This window comes from Musa acuminata, chromosome BXJ3-9 (assembly GCF_036884655.1).
Source record: "Musa acuminata AAA Group cultivar baxijiao chromosome BXJ3-9, Cavendish_Baxijiao_AAA, whole genome shotgun sequence".
NCBI classification, from domain to species: domain Eukaryota; kingdom Viridiplantae; phylum Streptophyta; class Magnoliopsida; order Zingiberales; family Musaceae; genus Musa; species Musa acuminata.
Window position 1 is genome coordinate 6,687,311 of NC_088357.1, and position 20,023 is coordinate 6,707,333.

General features: G+C 36.6%; 3 protein-coding genes across 5 annotated transcripts; 1 reads left to right on the forward strand and 2 right to left on the reverse strand.

The window, feature by feature from the left end:
* Window positions 1-2,031: 2,031 nt before the first annotated feature.
* LOC135582772 (uncharacterized) lies at window positions 2,032-12,062 on the reverse strand. Of its 3 annotated transcripts, none has more exons than XM_065167817.1 (10): window positions 11,846-12,062; window positions 10,963-11,776; window positions 9,629-9,758; window positions 9,064-9,551; window positions 8,878-8,958; window positions 8,663-8,761; window positions 6,229-6,342; window positions 6,048-6,131; window positions 5,006-5,077; window positions 2,032-3,258 (listed from the first exon to the last, which is right to left on the reverse strand). In XM_065167817.1, the coding sequence occupies exons 2-10, from the start codon at window positions 11,290-11,292 to the stop codon at window positions 2,998-3,000; spliced, it is 1,659 nt and encodes a 552-aa protein (XP_065023889.1). In that variant the 5' UTR covers window positions 11,293-11,776; window positions 11,846-12,062; the 3' UTR covers window positions 2,032-2,997. The 3 variants fall into 3 exon arrangements, with proteins under 3 accessions (XP_065023889.1, XP_065023890.1, XP_065023888.1); XM_065167818.1 differs by having other exon boundaries at window positions 11,840-12,062; XM_065167816.1 differs by having other exon boundaries at window positions 10,963-12,062.
* Window positions 12,063-12,851: 789 nt separating this feature from the next.
* On the reverse strand, window positions 12,852-17,556 carry LOC103997533 (nuclear transcription factor Y subunit A-7). Its single transcript, XM_009418780.3, has 6 exons — window positions 17,404-17,556; window positions 16,547-16,753; window positions 15,346-15,494; window positions 14,015-14,086; window positions 13,756-13,920; window positions 12,852-13,437 (listed from the first exon to the last, which is right to left on the reverse strand). Exons 2-6 carry the CDS (start codon window positions 16,572-16,574, stop codon window positions 13,216-13,218), a joined length of 636 nt encoding a protein of 211 aa, XP_009417055.1. The 5' UTR covers window positions 16,575-16,753; window positions 17,404-17,556; the 3' UTR covers window positions 12,852-13,215.
* Window positions 17,557-18,944: 1,388 nt separating this feature from the next.
* Window positions 18,945-19,784, forward strand: LOC103997534 (photosystem I reaction center subunit psaK, chloroplastic-like). The gene is made up of 3 exons (XM_009418781.3): window positions 18,945-19,101; window positions 19,255-19,335; window positions 19,422-19,784. The coding sequence occupies exons 1-3, from the start codon at window positions 19,021-19,023 to the stop codon at window positions 19,647-19,649; spliced, it is 390 nt and encodes a 129-aa protein (XP_009417056.2). The 5' UTR covers window positions 18,945-19,020; the 3' UTR covers window positions 19,650-19,784.
* Window positions 19,785-20,023: the final 239 nt, after the last annotated feature.

Below are 20,023 nucleotides of genomic sequence, written 5' to 3' on the forward strand. Positions count from 1 at the left end.
CAATAAAAAGATTGAAGAATGTAATTTATTCATTTCTTCTCTGATTTCTAAGAGCTCACTTCCACCATAAAAAAAATCTGTTTTTACCTTCCAAGAACCAGCAATAATTTTTTACTTCCCTTTACATTTTATATTCAAGAAACATAGATAGGACTCCTTGACCAACAACAAAAAGGTGAGGTAACTATTTATTATCAGCTTATTGGTAAAAGGTTCAATGGGGTAGTTCTCCAAAGCCGAGGATGAAAACCAAGCAAATAAAGCAGGAAGTGATGGATAAAGAAATCAAGTAATATGTGTATGGAATGTCCTCATTAGTGATAGAGCTATAAACCATCACTTTGATGTTTCCAAAGGTGATGGATTTACCTCTTCCAATTATTGAACATGAACTAAATCACAATCCCAAGCCAGCACACCTAAGCTCAGTATGCCATTCATGATGTCCCAGCCCTTTCTTTTGTTACATGTGACATCATTAACAAAAAAAGGATATATATATATATATATATATATATATATATATATATATATATATATATATATATATATATATATATGAATATATATTTATATATATCTATATATACATATATATACATACATACATACATACATACATACATATATATATATATATATATATATATATATATATATATATATATATATATATATATATGTATATGTGTGTGTGTTCTATTGTAGTTAAATTCCATCAGTGATTTATGGAGACAATGATGCTAAAGTTTCAATTGATGTTACTTTTTTCAAAATTATTGTATATACTATTATCTTAAATTATTTTTATATTTATTCCTCAGGTTTTAACCTGAGTTTATTGGATCATGCTTATACTAGTAGGATATATATATATATATATATATATATATATATATATAGAGAGAGAGAGAGAGAGAGAGAGAGAGAGAGAGAGAGAGAGAGAGAGAGAGAGAGAGAGAGCAAAGGTGCTATTTCCAAACTGTTGAAGGATACAAATACAAAACCCTCTTTAAATAAAGCTAGCAAAAAGGTGCTGCTTCTTTGAAGTATGCAAAAGCTGAGGGATTGCCAATGGAATGCTTGCTGTAAAGATCTGAAGAAAGGACAAAAAGCATATGACATGAGGCACAATTCCAACCAGGGAAGCATGCAATCTTTATTTCCTTCTGAGCCAAAGAAGACACAGACCTTTGTTGCATGTAAGGCCATAAATAATGTACTGATGTGTGATGACCACAGTGATGCTGTTTTGGACTTGTGTCTCTCAAAAGTTCTGAAGCCATCTTTTTGTTGGAAACAATCTCAACTTCTATAAATGAGATTAACATTTATCTTCTATAATAAAAAAGATAAAAATTGAAGTTTTTTTATATTTATGTTCATATTCTTTAGTATACAATTTCCAGCTTTTTCTGTAAATGAAATTAGCATTTATATTTCATAATCAATAGCTTACATTTAGGATGAAGTTTTTATTAAGTTGATAATAATTAGTATGAAAGTGTGTTAATTTTTAAAGCTTTATCCATACCATCTTTTTGTTGGAAAATAACATCAACTTCCATAAATAAATTTAATGTTTATCCTTCATAATCAATAATATTAAGATGTATTAACTTCGTATTATTTTTATTTATCCTGTTAATTAATTATCAGATGTGAGATGAGTTGTATAGAATTTAAGGACCAAATTATATATACAATTATGTCACTTCTGTTGTCATTTGTCCAATAAACCCAAAAATCATGATTAACATTAATTAGAAAATAAAAATATCAAATATCTAAAATATTGTTTATTATTTTCATAAATTATTTGACATCATTCTTTTTCAATGTTTTTGAAAGTCATATCAATTTATGACAATGGTCAATTGATGGAGATAAAACTCTAATGACATTTCTTTACTTAACAATATGAATTGCTCAAAGTCTGCCACAAAAGGGATCCCATTGCAGAAACAATTGCAAAGTTCACAATTCTTTCAAGAAAAGAACAGCCATTAGAAGTTACTCTTCCCATCAATCTGCAAAAGGGGGGCAATACATTACATTTGGAGGTTCACCTTCAGCTCAATTCAACTCCATTTTCAGAATATTTTCATCAAACAAAGGCCCTGCAGGTCCTATTCAAAATGTAGTTACCAAACATAGATCTATCAGTGGCGGTGGATAGATCGACCACTGCTACAGTTATCATCTGTCGTATACACAGTTAATATAACCTGAATTCTAAGCAAAAGTACATCGGTGGACAGCATTTTGAGCTGGTTCAGAATAACACCATGAAACTAATCACCTCTATGTTTAAGCAAAGATGCTTGCTCGAAAAGAAGACTAAAATGAAGACCTTGTGATGCAAAAGAAGCCATAGATCGTAGTTGCAACAGTGTCTTTGTTGTAGTTGTTACATACAGAGAATGAGAGAATGCTCAACGCATCAATCACCAATATTTCTTCACAGGTGTCTACCAAAATATGGAAAGACACTTCTACCTTGAAACATGCATCTGATCCATTCACTTATTATCCCACTGAGGCTTTTTACCATTTATCTTTCCATAAACATATAGGAAATGTATCTCTTTTTGTTTGCTCAATATGCTGTGTCCATCCTCAACTTCTTGCAGGCTTGCAACTGCTGAACGAAGTGTATCCTTCCAGCTTGTTTCACATTTAGATCTCATGACAGATTGAAGACGAGCCAGTGCAAAGCCTGAGCCAGGACAAAGCGAGAGAGTGAAAATGGTACTGCTCCATTTTGGTCTTCTGCACAAGTCATACAACCATGGACTGCCCCCCTAGGTTCAAATGTCAACAATCTACTTAACGCCACCACTTTCTTTCTTGTTTCTTTTCCACTGGTTTCCAAAAAAGTCAGCATTGCTCAGAATGACACCCATGTCATTCCTTCTATCCCTTCCTTCTGTTCGAACATTGATGACACATGCCATTTCTCCAATGAAAGAGCCTTTTAGACCTAATTATCTTCATTTATGGTGATTTTCGCCATGGTTTCATGCCTTTCTGGTTAAATTTGAATGGCCAGCTTTTTCTGCGCTTTGGACTCTCAGAGAAAATGCCGGATGCCAAAGCCTGCTTTAGCCATAACTCAAACTCATCATCCTCAACAATCATCTCAGCATCCAGTCCCCAAGGATATCTGGAGGGATTAGATCGCAGCCCAGTCCTCTCCAAGCCAATCATGTTCACATGGAAGCTTGGCCCGTGGGTGTTAGGCCTGCATGCCATTCCCTGCATACAGCAGATTGGCAAAGTCAACAACTATTTCCAATTTATTGATGATTTGTGTTAAGTTTCTTTAATTCATTACACAATCATCGACATGAGAGCTAGAAGACAGGATTGTACAATTCTACCAGTTGATCAATTAAACATTACATAAGAAGTTGAAGATGCCCTCAGAATAAGCTACACATACCGGAAACCATAACAACTGGCAAGGTGCACATCCTAATTTCCAGCATAACTCTAGGAAATGAAAACCAACAATGTTGCTTTTGTTGGAGTACAACTAACATCTCATAGCAATTTATCATTTACCATAGAGAAGATTATCATAATTTTTTTTATTCCAGATAACTACAACCTCTGCTAGTGAAAACTGCAATCAACATGCACGATGGATTGTGACGGTTGCTGATGAATTCTTTGCATAAATGTTCAAGAAATAATCAATTTACCACAGGCTTCTTCTTCGGCAGCACTCTAACCTCTCACTGATCCTTTACGTGGGAACTAAAATCCATGCCATGGTTATACACAAACTTCTTAATTCTATCATAAAGAGAATAGCATGCAACACATGGGTAATAAGATTAAATTTCTGACTGCCCAGGTTTGTGGAAAGACAATTTAAATTCTGCCTCACTCGTTTAATCTTGTACACAGAACAAGAGTTCTAAGGCTTAACAAAAAACCTTAGAATCCTAGTGCATATGTAGCAAAAAGCAGACTATATTTTCTAATCCATAGTAACAACCATTGGAAGCAATAGAAAGCAATAGTTATAAACACAATACCCATCTCTTAAACATGCTGCAATCACTGGGTCATATTAGGTAATGAGTATAACATGCAGAAAAAGGAGCAGCTACGATGTGTATTAGTTACAGTCACTTAGAAAATTGAAGTTGTTTCTTAAGGAAAATAGACAGACATCATAAGAAGTGGGTGATAGAAGATAGAAAGAAGATTGAGGCCACTACATGTTCCTCTGATAGCAAGTGTGGATGCTGGAGATAGAAATGGTATCCATGTTCTTGAATTAAGACAGATTCTTTTATAAAGGTTCACATATTTCTAATGTGGAGCACACAACAACAGGTTGAAGGTCCAAGAGTATCTTGACTAGAAGTGTAAAGGTTGCCGATAGGTGCTCCTAGAGCGCTTGTACATTCACTACAAGAAAATCGGGTTAAGAGTTATTGTGTCTGTGGTCAGCCTTCTACATCAAACTCAGTATGTAGTCAGAAAATACTCCTATTGCCATGTCACTTGTTAGATCGAACAATCACTGATCCTCTCAACAAGATACAAAAAATAAGTTGAACACAAAAAGAAGAGCAGCCCAAATAATGATAATCTGGTAGAAGGCTAAATGAAACCAAAATATGCACGAGAAAGAATCTCCAGTGATCAATCAGGTCTCATATGAAACCACTGAAATTTGAAAACATGAACTAGAATTTCTCAAAATATTACAAGATTATAGTTCAGCTGAGGCTAAATCTTGCATAAAAACATTATTTGAGTTATAATAGAAAGTTGCATAAACTTTGAACTGTTTGATCCAGTTCTCTATTTGTTCATCTGATAGATTTACATGAATTGACAAAGTTATAGAACAAAGTGAATTCCGAATGGTACATGGATTTTTGCAAAGGGAACTATTAATTTAAGCATCAGCAGGTTTCCAAATTTTACGACAATAAATATTACAAAGAAATGAAACAAGATAATTAAACAGTCAGATGCTGACCTGACAAATTGCCCATTCAGACACATCAAATATCTTGCTCTCTGCGCATACAAAAGCTCGTGGTATATCCACCTAAAAAAAAGGATTTACAAAATATAATAATAAAGTCAATATTATACCTAATGGTCAAGAATAACATGCCCTGTTATTCTTACCATAATTAAGAATACCTAAAAACAACAGGGATAGCAACAAATGTCCCCTTCTTCACATGAAGAAGGGTTAAAAAATAGGTTTAGTAGTATGTTCAGTATGTCAGAAACAACTGAAACCAGAGTACCACCTGCACCAATCAGTTTCTGAAACAAAACTCTTAATAACACACTAAATTGGAAATATACACAAATAGCTGATGGAACTAGCATCATAGATGCAACATTAACTCTTGCAGTACATAAGACTCCCGTCAGTGGATCCGAGAAATGATTGTAATTGAAGATCAGACAATTGAATGAATTGAAGTTATTTTCCCAAGCATCAAGTGAGTAGTGTGAGGTCACATCTTAGTTGTCAATGATGTGATTCTATTATACATGTATAGAGGTGTGAAGATGCAAGGTAGGCATGCCTGGTATTTAGTCATTGAGCCAGAGTGAATCCGATATATTTTTTTCAACTATCATTTCTGATTACTATCTTTTGCTTCCTCTCTCTTTCCGTTCCTCTACTTTCAAACAAAAAAAGATATACTTTCCATACTTGTCATGAACTTATCCCACATCAAATAGCTACAATGCCACTAGAACTATCCTTGGCTAATTTCTAATTATATTCCACAGTTGAAAAGAAGAACTTTGATTCAGTATGAGATCAGATCCCACAACCATGCATATGTAGAAACATAGTCAACGTAAATAGCTTCAGTATTTGTTATAAATTATAGATGTAACTTGAAAAAAAACTAAAGAATCTTTGAAATGTAAGCAAAATTAATAATACTTAAGCTAGCATTAAGAAGGTAACCAAGACTGAGACAATAAAACAAACTGAGAAGTTGGAAGAGAAAAGTTTATATGTGCTTGAACATGAAAAGAAAAAGAACCTTCCGATGTCTGATTATAACTGGCGAGCTCCCGCTTTCTACCCACCCATCTCCATCTTTGGCTTGATGATACTGTGAGCAATTCTATTGAAACACACTATTATAATTAGTCTCCAAAAATCACATAGCTCTTGTCATATATGATGACATGAACATGTAAAATTTCAGATTAGTCTCTCACCTGACACCACCTTGCCCTGCCTTTACTTCTGTTAGTACATATCCATATATGAGAATTTCCACACTTCGTGCACTCAATACGTCTAGATTCTTCAGAACAGTACTCCACTCCTCCCTGTATTGTAACATAATCAGATGCTTAACTTAGTCTTCAGATCTCAAAGAATAACTAGTTTGAATGTACATAGAGTAAGATAATCATCCAAAGTCGCATGCCAAAATGAAAAGTTATGGCAATAAATAAGCACACAACAAACTGAAACATAATTAAAGGGCAATACTTCAATAAGGTTCATCGTGCCACCTTGTACCGAGTGGTACGTATCGGTCCGACAAGGGACAGGCACGCAAACCTCCCTGTAACGGGCGGTCCATAACAGGGGACCCTATATCGAGTAATACGAGATCTGTACCAGGTGGAATGATCGAAATCTGGCTATTACCGAGTTGTACCAGTCGGTAACGGTTGGATTTCGATCGTTACCGATGAATGGCTAGGATTTGTTGAATTCAAATGGTTCACTTAATTGTTTGAACTAGATATAAGGGTTTTTAAACCTTTATACCCCCTCATTCACACCCCTTATGCTCTCTTAAACTATTCTACTCTCTCATATCTTTCTTTCATTCTCACATTTACATTCTTTTAAACTCAACAAAGTTACAATTTGTAGATTAAATCAAGTTTGGAAGGTTAATTTGGGAAGATTAACACTAGTTAGAGGAAGAACACTATAATCAAAAGCATGTATTGCAAAGATTTTTCTTGATTTACGAGCAATATTTTATGTATACCACTCAAAATTCAGATCATGAAACTCGTCGAGATACTGATCAAGTTTATACACGAAAGGGGAAGGAAAAGACATTGGATGATTTTGATCAGATGTGACGGAGCCTACATGAGATAAACACAGAACGAAGCTTGTCGTATTCCCAGCCATTGTATTACGAAGAATCTTATGGTCAACATCAGTACAGTGATAGTTGATTAATCTTCTTTGAGTAGCAATACGATGATCGATCTTATAATACAAAGCATATGATCAATGGCGAAAGTAGACATTCTCCAACCTTCACACCAATACATGCCATAATCGTACTTACCTTAGGAGCCGCTTCGAACATGTGGTTCAAGATAATCAGACTATAACCATCATCACATTGATATACCAATGACATACAATGTATCAATATACTATGTCGTGAGATCAATTTCAGGATTGAGTCTTGCCAAACATATCATATTGATATACATATACAAAGAATCGAAGATCCTGATCTACCACTCGTGGAGTCCCATTGTTTTTTAGTGGTAGAACCAAGTACATCCATCAATTAATCTATTTATTTCTTCATTTATTTCAGTCTTAAAGTTTCACTCAAAATCTAATAAATCAAATCATTTCTTTCTATATAATTTAATATCAACGGAAGGAAGCTGCTCCTCAAAGCTCGAAAAAGATCTGTGTCACTATTCTTCCCTAATTTAGAATATTTTTGCTGAAATTAAACTAAATTTACATTAGTTTCCAACTTAAAAATTCTAATCTAAGTTTTTTTTTCTATTTTCAAGAATTTTGGAGCAATTTTTAGCGCCTTTTTTTGTGTCGTCGACATGCCCCATCATGCCGACACTTGGCATACCGGTACGAGGTGGCACGTATCGTGCCGTCAACCAATCGACATGCCAGTTCGAACTAGTAAGGCAAACCTTATCTTCATGTACATGAATCAGCTTTCGAAAGGCAAAATGTTTAATCAGATCAATCTAGCATTGATAACACACACACACACACACACACACACACACACACACACATACATACATACATACATACATACATACATACATACATACATACATATATATATATATATATATATATATATATATATATATATATAACTGATTCCCATAAGATTTGAGTTTTGAAATACGATTCAAATGCACTAAAGAAGTGCGACCTCAAAAATCTCTTTTTGAAGTACTATGACAAAATACATTACAATAGAAGAGAACTTAAGAAATTCTAATTTAAACCAAATGATCATGCATCAGCAACAGGTCACTTGGTCAATCAATAAATGTCATGTTAGAATTTGAGAACATTTACAAAAGGCACTCAGTATGGTAGCGAGTGGCGACACTCTTGAATGGGTGTCCAGTCCATGCCAAGGCAACTAGATGCAACAACTGGGCAGTTGCAGAACTTTCTGAACCACATAAGGAGACCAACCTTACAGGTAGTCTCCAAGCAAAACTGTCAGGTTATCTAGATTCAAAATCATAACAAACATTTATCACAAAACAAATATTTTAGCATTAAAATTGCATAAAACATGGGCTGACATATCACATATTTCATAAGAAGAAGTTTAAAGGTTTGAAATTCAAACATTCACAAAGTTGTGCCATGTATTTTATATTATACCTTCTGAGAGGCAACAGAAGATCTCTGACAAACTCTCCCACATTCTTCTTTTCTCAATTGTTCATCATAGTTTTTCTTCTTTGTCAAATCTGAAAGAATCTGAAATTGTTTGCTTGTTAGTTCCAAACTATTACCAAAACAACTGAATTATTGTTTTTCTACAGTATTTCACTCAGTAAACCAAGAAAATAATAATTTTCTGTAATAATATTTACCTCATAGGCACCCTGAAGCCTTTTAAATGATTCACACGCTAACGGACTTCCCATATTTTTGTCAGGATGAACAAGCAACACCTAGGAATCCAAGGACACCAGTTAACTTGTGATGTATTATGCATCAAGTACAGGTTGATTTAACTGAAGGAAAATTTTGATGCTTCAAATTTCCTAGTTGCACACCTTTTTATGGTATTCCTTCTTCAATATCTGAGGGTCAACAATCTTATTCCTAAGGAAGCCCAGGATTTCATAATGGTTTGAGCTGTTCATTATCCTTTTCATCTCAACCAATGAAGTAGATTCTGCTATGACAACCTTGCTAGAGGAAGCATCCTTATGAATACCTGTAAGATATGATGCCTTGGGTGTTGTACAAGATGATAGAGAAGATACTACTTCTTCAGCATCTTCAGTCGGAGGAGAACATTCACTGTCAACAGAAAAGTCTTCCTTAAACTGTTCCCATTCCTTTCGCTCTCCAATATGTATGCCTTCACTAGTATCATCGTATACTTGAAGTAACTTATTCAATATATCATTGGAAATGAATGAAAGATTTAACAACAGAAAAACTCCATGCAACCCATCACGTGTATTGATACAATAAACAGCATATGTAGTTGCCATTAAGATCAAGAACCGTGCATGATTAAGAGAGAACATATAACCTGCACATGAAACAAGTCCACTAGCTGAGAGATGTAGAAACAAGTCGATGCAAATTTGAATAGATCTTTCTGTGTACCTCCTGCTATAAATAGCATTGCTGTTATCCAAAAGTAGCTATATATCCACATAATCAGAATACCATAAAGTCCAATCATAAGAAGTCCAGGTGTGAAGCCCAAATAGTGAACGGCTGTGGCAGCAGCTCCCTGTTACAAGACATGTGTAAAGTTAGCATGACACATTGGATTTATTTCAAATCCAACAACTTGTGTTCTTCTCAGATAGATGATGTCTTCATTGAATCACTACTCTCCAAATGGCAGACTATAACACAAGTGAGAGTAAATACTTTCAAAGAAAGTATTAAATACAGAAGTTCTTAGATGAACTCAAGAAATGCATAGGAAATGAAGTTCACTGTTAATGTAATGTGAAGCACAAAACAAAAGCAACAGGCAATGAAGTGCCGTGAATAAGTAGCAGCATATAAGACCATGAGTCACAAACTGATACTAGATAAAAAGCAAATAGTTGTGCCAAACTTTAACATGAATGAGAAAAATCAATTACATAACCATAACCATTATTGCTCACTGTGACATCTTCTTGCATACATTGTTATTTGAGCAGGAAAGGACAAGTGTAGCCAGCAACAGTTCCAGTAAGACACTAAGCTGTTTCCAATTGACATCATAAGTTCATAACAAAGTTGGATTCTCCTATAACTAATAAACTACAAAAGTGTACTTTGTTCTCAACAATTTCACTTCCAAGCCTGTAGATCAAACTCCACCACACTGTCAGCACAAGCATGAGAATTGGATTTGGGTGCATAATTGAAGGCCCAGTGCAGAAAAGAGGCAAAGGAGATATAAAAGGAACCCAGCAGAAAATACAGTATTTAAAATCTTTTAGCAAGAAGTCAAGAAGTTTAATAAAGTACTTTCAATGCATTTATATCATCTCAATCATGGTTATCAAAACTATGTGATTCATAAGGGTGGTAATTAGAATCCAGAATATTGGGTATAATGTTTAAAATTTAAACATACAATTTTTACTGACACAATCATGAAAGGCAATTTATAGAGTGGGAAGCAATTTATAGAAGGGGAAACTACATATACAATTTTAGTAGACAGTTGATTATGTTAAGGTATACTAACATTTTGCTGATAACATATAAAAATCATCAACAGAAACAAAAGCAATGGATTAGCCAAGAAAGCGTTATTCATTATAAGAGGTACGTTGGGAAAATGCGAGAGATAATGATACTTGATGTGATCAAATTCAGAAACCCAAAACGTATCACCTAACTAGCTCTTCCAAGCAGAATCTGTGAAAGATGATTCCAACAAAGAGAAGACCTTGCAATTGCAGAAAGTCATATCAAGATCGAGAACAAACCAGACTTAGAAGCACGCAGACAAGAGAGGTTGTCGAAGTCAATCCAAGAAAGCAACTCCACAAGATGACGAATAGAGCTGCTGAACCTAAGGTAAACATGGACCGCAAACCTCCCACAACGCAATCTTTCCATTGCAACATAAACCTAAAAAGAAGCCTTCCAGCAACCATGCACCAGCTGTAAACCAATGGCCAGTGGCGGTCGATAACAAGGACCAGTTTCTCTCCAACGCAGATCACAGCAACTCGGACACTCACAAAAGCCTGCTTCTGGGATTGTATCCATTTCCACCCTTGCTTGAACAAGCCTAAGCCGCCCATTAAAGCCATAATAGTAAGATCCTATCAATCGAACAAAACCAGCAGAAAACATGATGCAAAATCTCCCATCTGATCGGGTTGCTAAAAGATGCCGAGAACCATCGCCTTACAAAAACAGCAACATTTCCTTCTACTCCCCTTCAGCCGAACATACTCAAATCGCATCTCGCCCATCATAATGGCTACTCCCTTTTTTGGGGGATTCAAGCATATCTCTAGCTTAACTATTATCTCATCACCTCTGTGCTCCCATAATCACTTCCATCAGCAGAGTAAAAGGGAAAACCCACTCCGGTCCCACGCAAAAACCGATTTTCCCCCATCAATCCAATCAAATGGCTCTTTTCTATTCTTCCAGCTCATCGCGCGCGAATCTAGCCGTCTCCTCCAGCCCGGCCGGCGCCTCCTGGCCAGGGAAGGAGAACGCAGAGAGAACGCAGGGAGAAAAGGGAGGTGCTTCGGGCGAAACCGACAAGCAAATCCGATGTTCCACCTACGAAACGCTATAATAAAACAGAGAAAGAATTGTAAAATAATGCACGGGAATCTGACGAACCCTAACTTTATCTGGCGGTAGTGCTGCCTTCTTTTCCGCTTCGGGCACTGCTCGTGATAAAGCGGAGAAGAGTCGAGGGGGAGAAGCCTGTGGGCAAAGCAAAAAGGAGGGAACGATATAAAGATCGAAGCAGCCGCAACGCAGAGATTATTAGGTAACATGGCGAGGTAGATAAAGCCGATTGCGTAGTGGAAACGGTGGCGATGATGAGTAGGATCGAGAGCGAGAGAGATGCACAGAGAGAGAGAGAGAGAGTGTGTGTGTGTGCGTGTGGAGTGCGGAGAGCAGAAGCTTTAAACTGTTGATGGAGACATCACTGTGTTCGACAAACGGGTACAGCGACGCTACGCCCGCAACTGATGGATTACCCAACTCACCTGCTTGCTTGGCTTTTAGCGTGAGGCAGTGTGGGCCCCTCGACTGCATCCATTCACAGGGCACCGAAGTGGGATGGGGTAAAGTCGGTGGGGAAGGCCTAGATGGGAACTAATTCTTCACAGGTGTCGGCATGCTTACTCCATGAATATTTATATATATTGGAATGGTAGAAATCACGAGAGCCATATATATAATTCGTGAACTGTCATAAACATTCACTGGTCATATCCATCTCATGTGAAATACATGAGTGATGACTAAATTTTAATTATAAATAGAAATCACTGAATGTATAGTTAGTGTTGCTTTTCTCGTCACATTAGTAATCACGAGAGCAATACAATAAATAATATAATATGGATCCTCTTAATATATTTTAAAAAATATTAACATTTTATCCTAAGATTCTAAAATAGAATCTTATTTTTATCATTTATTATATATATATATATTATGAATTCTTATGGGTAATCATAATTAAATTAGGTTTTGATCCAAACTAATTATATCTGTACTATGTAATATAGGAAAGCCAAACGGCTTTGGACCAACATACCCCAGATCATTGGAAACATAAATTTAGAAGTGAAATCAGGAAGCAAAAGAGTAGGACCAGACTATCAAGAGACAGAAGTTGGAACCGCCAAAATGAGCACTTCAGATCAATTTAAGTGCCAGTTGAGAACAAAATTTAAAAGTACAGCCCATCAAAGAAATAATTACCTTGCAAGACTATCTCAACTCTGAGAACCTACAAACTCCATGCACAGTTCGATCAATTTATACAACTTCTATAGCATATTTCTAACACCAAACATAGATATCAAAAGAAACAAGATATCGAGTTGGTATAGGAGAAAAGTCTAATAGTTTCCCCTTCACAGAGCCTCTTGGTATCCTGCAGAGACTACATGGAGCCATCTAACACTGTATTTAGTGCATCACACACCTACATAAGATTAAGATTTTGACTCTGTTCAGGGTCCAAAGGGGATTTATTAGTTCGAAACCTTATTAGATTCCACTCTATCGCCTGAGAGGTTTGCATTCTCCTGAGTCCCAAAACATTTCTCCAAAGCTGGGATGCTGGAAGGCTGGTCCTGGTCACTTGAGGCAACCTCATTCTGTTGATTTCCTTCAGACTTGGAGTTGAGAAATCTTCCTCCACATCCTCTAGCTCTTTTCAGCGCATGCAAGTGTCGTGACTCATGTAGATAAGGCTGTAACAATCACTCAACATGATTAGAGAATCTTCCAAGAACCTTCAGGTGTCACAAAAATATATCAGATTCTTTTCAGAACTGGCATGAAGTAGCCATTGTAAAGATAAATAAGCTATTAAAGAGTATTAACTGACCAAGATGAAAAGTTAAAGATAGTAACCACAGTCCCACAAGGTCAACCAAGACAAAACGAGACAAAAGCACAACTCATCACAATCACCATAATACATTCTGGCATCCCCCTCCCAGAGTAAGGCTAAGAAATAAAAAAATGTAGGTCATGCAAATTAGTTAGTGCATCTCTCTGAGACATACCTTACGAACTTTAATCATCTTATTCTTTGATTCAGCCTTTGCTCGAGATTGTCGACGCCTCAGGATACCATGATATTGCTTTGCATTGACATAAACAGGCTCTTCGGCTGCATCAGTTGGTAAAGGTACGCCCGATTGATGGATGGCAATCAGTTGCGGGTAAATCTAAGTGCAGTAACAATTGATGACAAAGTTATAACAAATGCCAAAATGAAGGCATCATTCAACTAGTTTCTTGCAAGTACAATTTGTATCATACCACAGGTTGTCCAATGTAGGCTGCATAAATGCCTCCATAGGAAGGATCTACATATGGATAAGCTGAATGGGCCTGCAATAACATATTTTACTGACATTTAGTAAAATGAGTTTTATAAGATATGCTCACATATGTCTAGTCCGATGAAACAAATTATTTCAACAAGAGAAAATTCATTTCTGATCTAAGCAGCTGGAATAAAAACTATATGGTCACTGCACCCAATCAATATTCACCACCATGAAAAAAAGAAAAGAAATTTTGAAGTCTATTATATGTATTATTAAGTTAGTAACAACTCAATATAGAAGCTTATACAAAGAAGTATATATACAAAAATTAAGGACAACAAAAGGCAATAACAAGTAGCACAAGATGAGAACATGTGAGGGAAAATATCGCACAGACTAATTCGACAATTTATGTTGTGTAAATATAACTACATACAATTGTGGCACTTTAAAAGCATCAACAGAAAGATACGTTTACTAGATAACACAAAAATTAAGAAAAACATCACATTCAGATCCATGTTGTGCATAAATAGTTACCTTTTTTATATCATGACCAACGATTTATACAGAAAGCAAAATAAAACAACAGATATCTCTGACAAAAATGTCGCCCACTGATAGAGGGTTTTTCCTATTTCCACTATCTCTAGTTGCACATGCTCATTCTGGTATTAATAATGTGAGAAGCTTTGGAATATCAGGCCGTTCACCAGCCAGAACATTAAATTCCAAGGATAATTTTGTCGAGACACTTTCACTGACAACCTTTCTCCACAGTCCACATACATATACCTAATCACCTACAAGCTGAAATTCTACAGAAGTCATGAAAAGTAATTTAACAAGAAACAAAATGAAAAGCCTGGAGACAATTGGCATCATTTACCAAAGAAAGAATTTGCACAAACATCTTCATTGTAAGACAAGTAACCAGCTCTCACATAGTTTTCATTCACAATGCTAAGCAACCTCCAAAACTTCATCAGTCGTATCAATGGGCACAAAATATAAAGTGATCCTGGTATTGATAAACCCATATTAGGTAGAGGTGATATCTTTGTGAAGGATGACAAGACCTCCATAACCATAAGTCATTAGAAATATCTACAAAAAGGATGAAGAAAACAACATAACCATACGCCACAACCCTTGTATGGCAACTTCTCAACTTAAAAAACAAACTTCTGAAGCAGTTTTGTCCAATCTAATGTGTTCAAAATACAAAATTCCAAAGGAACTGGTACCGAAAAATTTTTCAGTTGGTAAAAAGTTCTTTAAAATGTAACATAATTTCCGCTAAAAAATATAGAAAGATACCATAGTTTGTGCCACTCCAAACTGACTATATGGCACTGTGCCCTCAGACAAAGATGTTTCCACACCATATTGCAAGTTTGTAGTTGCAGTAGGCTCATGTCGGATCTCAGGTTCTGCATGCTTTTGTTGCTCACCAGGTTCTCTATTACCTGAAAAATCATCATAAAGAATCATTAAAGAGTATACTAAACTCATTATTTCAAAATTTCCTAAATTCTTTATAAAAATATTGGATGAATTAATCATAAATATTTCAATGAACAGAACATCCAAATGTAGCACACAGACTAGACTGAAAAAGATAGAAAACAACCATAGAAAATGTAGCTAATATGACACAAAAAATAAGCTACAATCTACCGTATATATAGTTTAAAATTAATCACACAGTGAGATAATGTTTACGAAATTTTGGTCCAAAGTTTGCAAAAATTGATTAACATTGTCCATCAAGCTCAATATAGAGGGTAAGATGCCTGACCATCGAGAATACTTGAACAGCTACAAATACAAGATGAGAATGACCACAAATTAGCCATATCTCAAAAGCTTCATGAGTCGTTAACATATAGAAATGCAAGACGGATGTAAAAGATACATTACTTAAAAAGTGAAAATTGCTCCTTGAGGTAGCATCTGAACATAGTAGAAACGAGAGAAGATACATTGAGTTAATTAAGTGGAACTTGGTTATAATTAGACTGTTCATGATAGTCAAACTGAGTAATTCAATATCATAAAGTGATTAGTTATTTTGGTATCCACGAGGTCCCAAAGCTTCACACAACCAAGCTCTTTCGCCATTTTATTTCAATTACTACATTAACACTATACTTTTCTTGTTATAAGTATTACGATTCTATGGAACAAGTAGGCAGTTCCTGTAGAAAGACCAGTTTGGTCGTGCTATGTGTTGAAAGAGGTACAGTTCAACATGTAAAAGTTACTAAAGCTTTCTAATTCCAATAAGAGATTTTCTTTTCATTTTCCTGAAAATCAACTTGCCAAAAGACACTGACCAAATTCATATGTTAAAAGATTGAAACCAAAGCACCAATAGCATAAATTATAGAAACTGGAATGATAGATCACTAATGGTTATACTATTGCCAAAAAAAATGTAAACATTAAGCAGTCAGTGACTCAGCAAATACAAGATACATCAACAAAACTGAAACGCATCTATGGGAAACAAAATTACCAGATAAGTCATGAACAGAAGATGTCATGATTTCATATAAGTTTTTACTGAGTGACAATTGGAACTAGAAAAAACTGCAGAATCCACCGAAATGGAAACCAATGTATAGCTCTGGTTCCAGCTAATAATATCCTTCTTCCAGGAACAGATTCCTTTGCAGTTACAAAATGTAGACGCCTAATGTCTGCAATCACCTCAAAAATGTTCCTGAGACATCAACCAAAATTCTCAAAATGTTTAAAATGCCTCGTAAACAGAGAAAGACAAAAACTTGCCAATATCTACGATGCTCAGATAGCGCAGGTAAATACCTCAGACAACATGTTGCGCGATATATCAGGAGGTGGAAACATTAATAATGATTTTACAAAAAAAAACTGGAGATGCAGATAAATATACCTACTCAACCCACTTCAATCAAAGAATGTATTTGAGATATCCACGTCGATTTTGCTATGCAATTATTCATATAATTTTCACCTTGTTCCTAAATTTTCTGAGGTTATGAGTGTTTCCTCCACATTCAAGTATTGCACACGGTATAATCCAGCAATTATATCGATCCACACCCAAAATCTAATCGTGACGATCAACAGAATCTTAATTGACGTCCCGGAAACAAAAAGAACAACGGCAGTCTCAATTTTACCAGTTCTCGAGAGCCCCTAATTTCCTTAAGTGCGACAGCACATCGGGAAACAAAACCTAGCATCCGATAATCCAACAATCAGGAGCAATTTGTCTGATTGAGACAGACAAGAACAGAAAGCGAATGCGAATTGCGAACCCTAGAAACGAAAAGAACAAATATCCTTCCTATTTTAGACTTTGTAGGTTTTGATCGTCCATTTGCATACCTTCTATGATCCACGCGAAGAACTCGGAAAGCAAATCTCGTCAGCGGATTTCTCCCCCTCGATCTGGTGATCCGGAAGTATAAAATCGTGAGGATTACGTCCCGTATAACAAAAGAATACTTTTTCCACTCCTTCGACGTCGTCCTCCTCCACTACCCTTTATTTGAGTGGAGAACTTCTGGCTCTTACGTGAGACCCACCTTCGATGCGTAAGAACTTGAGGCGGGTAAGAAAAGCGAGTACGGCGATTCGGTAGATGAAGCGTTGCCGTGGCCATTGAATTGTTTGGTTCGTGATGGAGAGGAAGTGGGGATGGAGATCCAGAAGCTTCGATGACCCAAGCGATCTCCACCGTCCGTTTGAAGGATTTGTGGGGCGAGAGCGCCAAATTCACCTGCGTTCACACTGACGCCCAAGTCGTCGGTGAGTCGTTGCGTGGACTTTGTGTCCCGTCAAGACGCGGCCTTCGCTTGCCTGTCCAGAAATAGGATTTACAATAACAAAAACTAATATTATATCAAAAATATGATATGAAAATAATAATTATTCTCTCAAAATTATTATATTGAATTACGTATATTATACTGAAGATAGTGCATTAACCATCGACATGTTTCAAATTCGATAGTGGACTTTGATTCTTAATTTTGACCAAATATTTTGAAGACATTAACATGTAAAAGAGTTTGTAAGAAAGATTTTAATGGATTAAGGTATCCTACCCTACAAATCTATTAATAATAATGATTTTATCAGTGCTCATTCTCGTATGGAAGCCAAGGTGTATGATTCCAGAGCAAGTTTACTCCATCAAGGTATAAGTATCGGTATCGAATCCTCTTTTTAGTGCTAGTTTGATAAGGGGGTTTTGTGCGGCTCATAGGCTCGTGAGCTTCAAAAAAACACCTTTAAAGATTAGAGAGACGGATTTATGAGTCATTGATTTTTATATTCCTCAATCAACGTGGAACTAAATGATCTTATCAAAAACCTTTTTGATATTTTTATAAAAACAAAAGAAAAAAATAAAAGATAATAGAAAGTAAAAATTAAAAAAATAATGAAAAAGAGTAACATAGAATAGAACAGGGGTAGAGTCACTACCTATTTAGTCGTTATGCGTGTCTAACACATCGACTGAGTCATGTGATTGGCGTATTGGTGTAATTGCATTGTTAGATGATTCAAGCAACACACCAACTAGCACTATATATAAAAATAATCCTAAATATATCAGTTCACTTGAATATTTATTCATTTAAATTTCTAGACTACCCTTCCCTCTATTACTAATTTAGTATAAAACATATATTTGTTACGTGCACTCTCCACTTAGTTTAGTGGGATTCCTAAATACAATATATTAAAATTTGCGTTCTCAGGCAGAAGAGGCGAATCGATCCCTCTACTTCAAAGGTCAGACATTATCTTATCAAAACTTGTCCGGCTAACCAGAGGCTGCCATTTCAGCACCAAGATCAAAAACATTATCCATGGGTGGATAGCCACCTGAGTCCACAAGCCATTCATGTGGTTGACAATCCAAGGTCTCCACATCCATGCTCTAAAAGTTAAGGAGAAGGGAAGCAGTTTCGTCACTATACTGCAACACAAGCCATGGCTTCCAAGCTCACCTCTCCAGCTTCAGTCATGGGTGCCCTCCCACACTTCAGTGGCCTCAAGGTCCAGCCATCAATGGTGAGTTCAGAAGCAACAGTTCTGTGATATGTTCTGTTATATCAGATCGCTCGTGGTGTTTAGAGAGTTCCGCTGCTGTGCACTTGTTGCGTGGATCTTTCTGCGCTCGATTGAGAACGCTTCATGGATGTTTCTGCACTCTTCTGTTGGCAGGTGGCGCTGCCTCAGCTCAGGCAGCGAGGGAGGGGAGCTTTGGGTGCTCGCTGTGACTTCATCGGCTCGTCGACGAACATCGTGAGCATTGTCACACTCAACAGTTACATCCATAAATACATCAAGTGTTGGATGCTAAACGTTCACGGAATCCCTGTGTTTGGCAGATAATGGTGGTGAGCACAAGCTTGATGTTGTTCGCGGGGAGGTTCGGGTTGGCTCCGTCTGCGAACAGGAAGGCCACGGCGGGGCTGAAGCTGGAAGCCCGCGACTCTGGGCTGCAGACCGGCGATCCTGCCGGGTTCACCTTGGCGGACACGTTGGCCTGCGGCACCGTCGGCCACATCATCGGCGTCGGCGTCGTCTTAGGCCTCAAGAACTTGGGCGTCCTGTAAGAAGCTCTTTGCCGTGCCTGTATTGTACGCTATCGCTGTTTGCTGTCATGTACATGGTTTCTTCTCCCCCTAAAGCGTATCACCCAAAACCAGTCGAGAGACTCCATGACAATGATTTATATAGCTTTGCTCCAATGAGTGGACTGACATAAACATATCATCACATAACCATTGTACTCGGTCTTTACCATCCCTGCAAAAAGACAGATCAATACTGCAATTTCTTTTCATTCTATAAAAACTAAAAGACAAAAATACCCATGCGGTAACGAAGCAGGAGCTATGGGGCCCAGTCGGAACGCGTTTCACGGTCTACCGGCGGGTAAATTCGAAACTTCCCAAAAAAGAAAAAATTGTGCGTATTCATGGCTTAC

Excerpts from the sequence above, each read along its gene's own strand:
- LOC103997534 (XM_009418781.3), top strand. The coding sequence starts at position 19,021 with ATGGCTTCCAAGCTCACCTCTCCAGCTTCAGTCATGGGTGCCCTCCCA. Across the intron at positions 19,102-19,254 it reads TCAAGGTCCAGCCATCAATG|GTGGCGCTGCCTCAGCTCAG; the intron begins GTGAGTTCAGAA and ends TTCTGTTGGCAG. Across the intron at positions 19,336-19,421 it reads TCGGCTCGTCGACGAACATC|ATAATGGTGGTGAGCACAAG; the intron begins GTGAGCATTGTC and ends TGTGTTTGGCAG.
- LOC103997533 (XM_009418780.3), bottom strand. The coding sequence starts at position 16,574 with ATGACATCTTCTGTTCATGACTTATCTG. Across the intron at positions 15,495-16,546 it reads TTCTGTTCATGACTTATCTG|GTAATAGAGAACCTGGTGAG; the intron begins GTAATTTTGTTT and ends ATGATTTTTCAG. Across the intron at positions 14,087-15,345 it reads TTGGAGTGGCACAAACTATG|GCCCATTCAGCTTATCCATA; the intron begins GTATCTTTCTAT and ends ATGTTATTGCAG.
- LOC135582772 (XM_065167817.1), bottom strand. The coding sequence starts at position 11,292 with ATGGCTTTAATGGGCGGCTTAGGCTTGTTCAAGCAAGGGTGGAAATGG. Across the intron at positions 9,759-10,962 it reads TCTGCGTGCTTCTAAGTCTG|GGAGCTGCTGCCACAGCCGT; the intron begins GTTTGTTCTCGA and ends GTCTTGTAACAG. Across the intron at positions 8,762-8,877 it reads GGCTTCAGGGTGCCTATGAG|ATTCTTTCAGATTTGACAAA; the intron begins GTAAATATTATT and ends AAACAATTTCAG.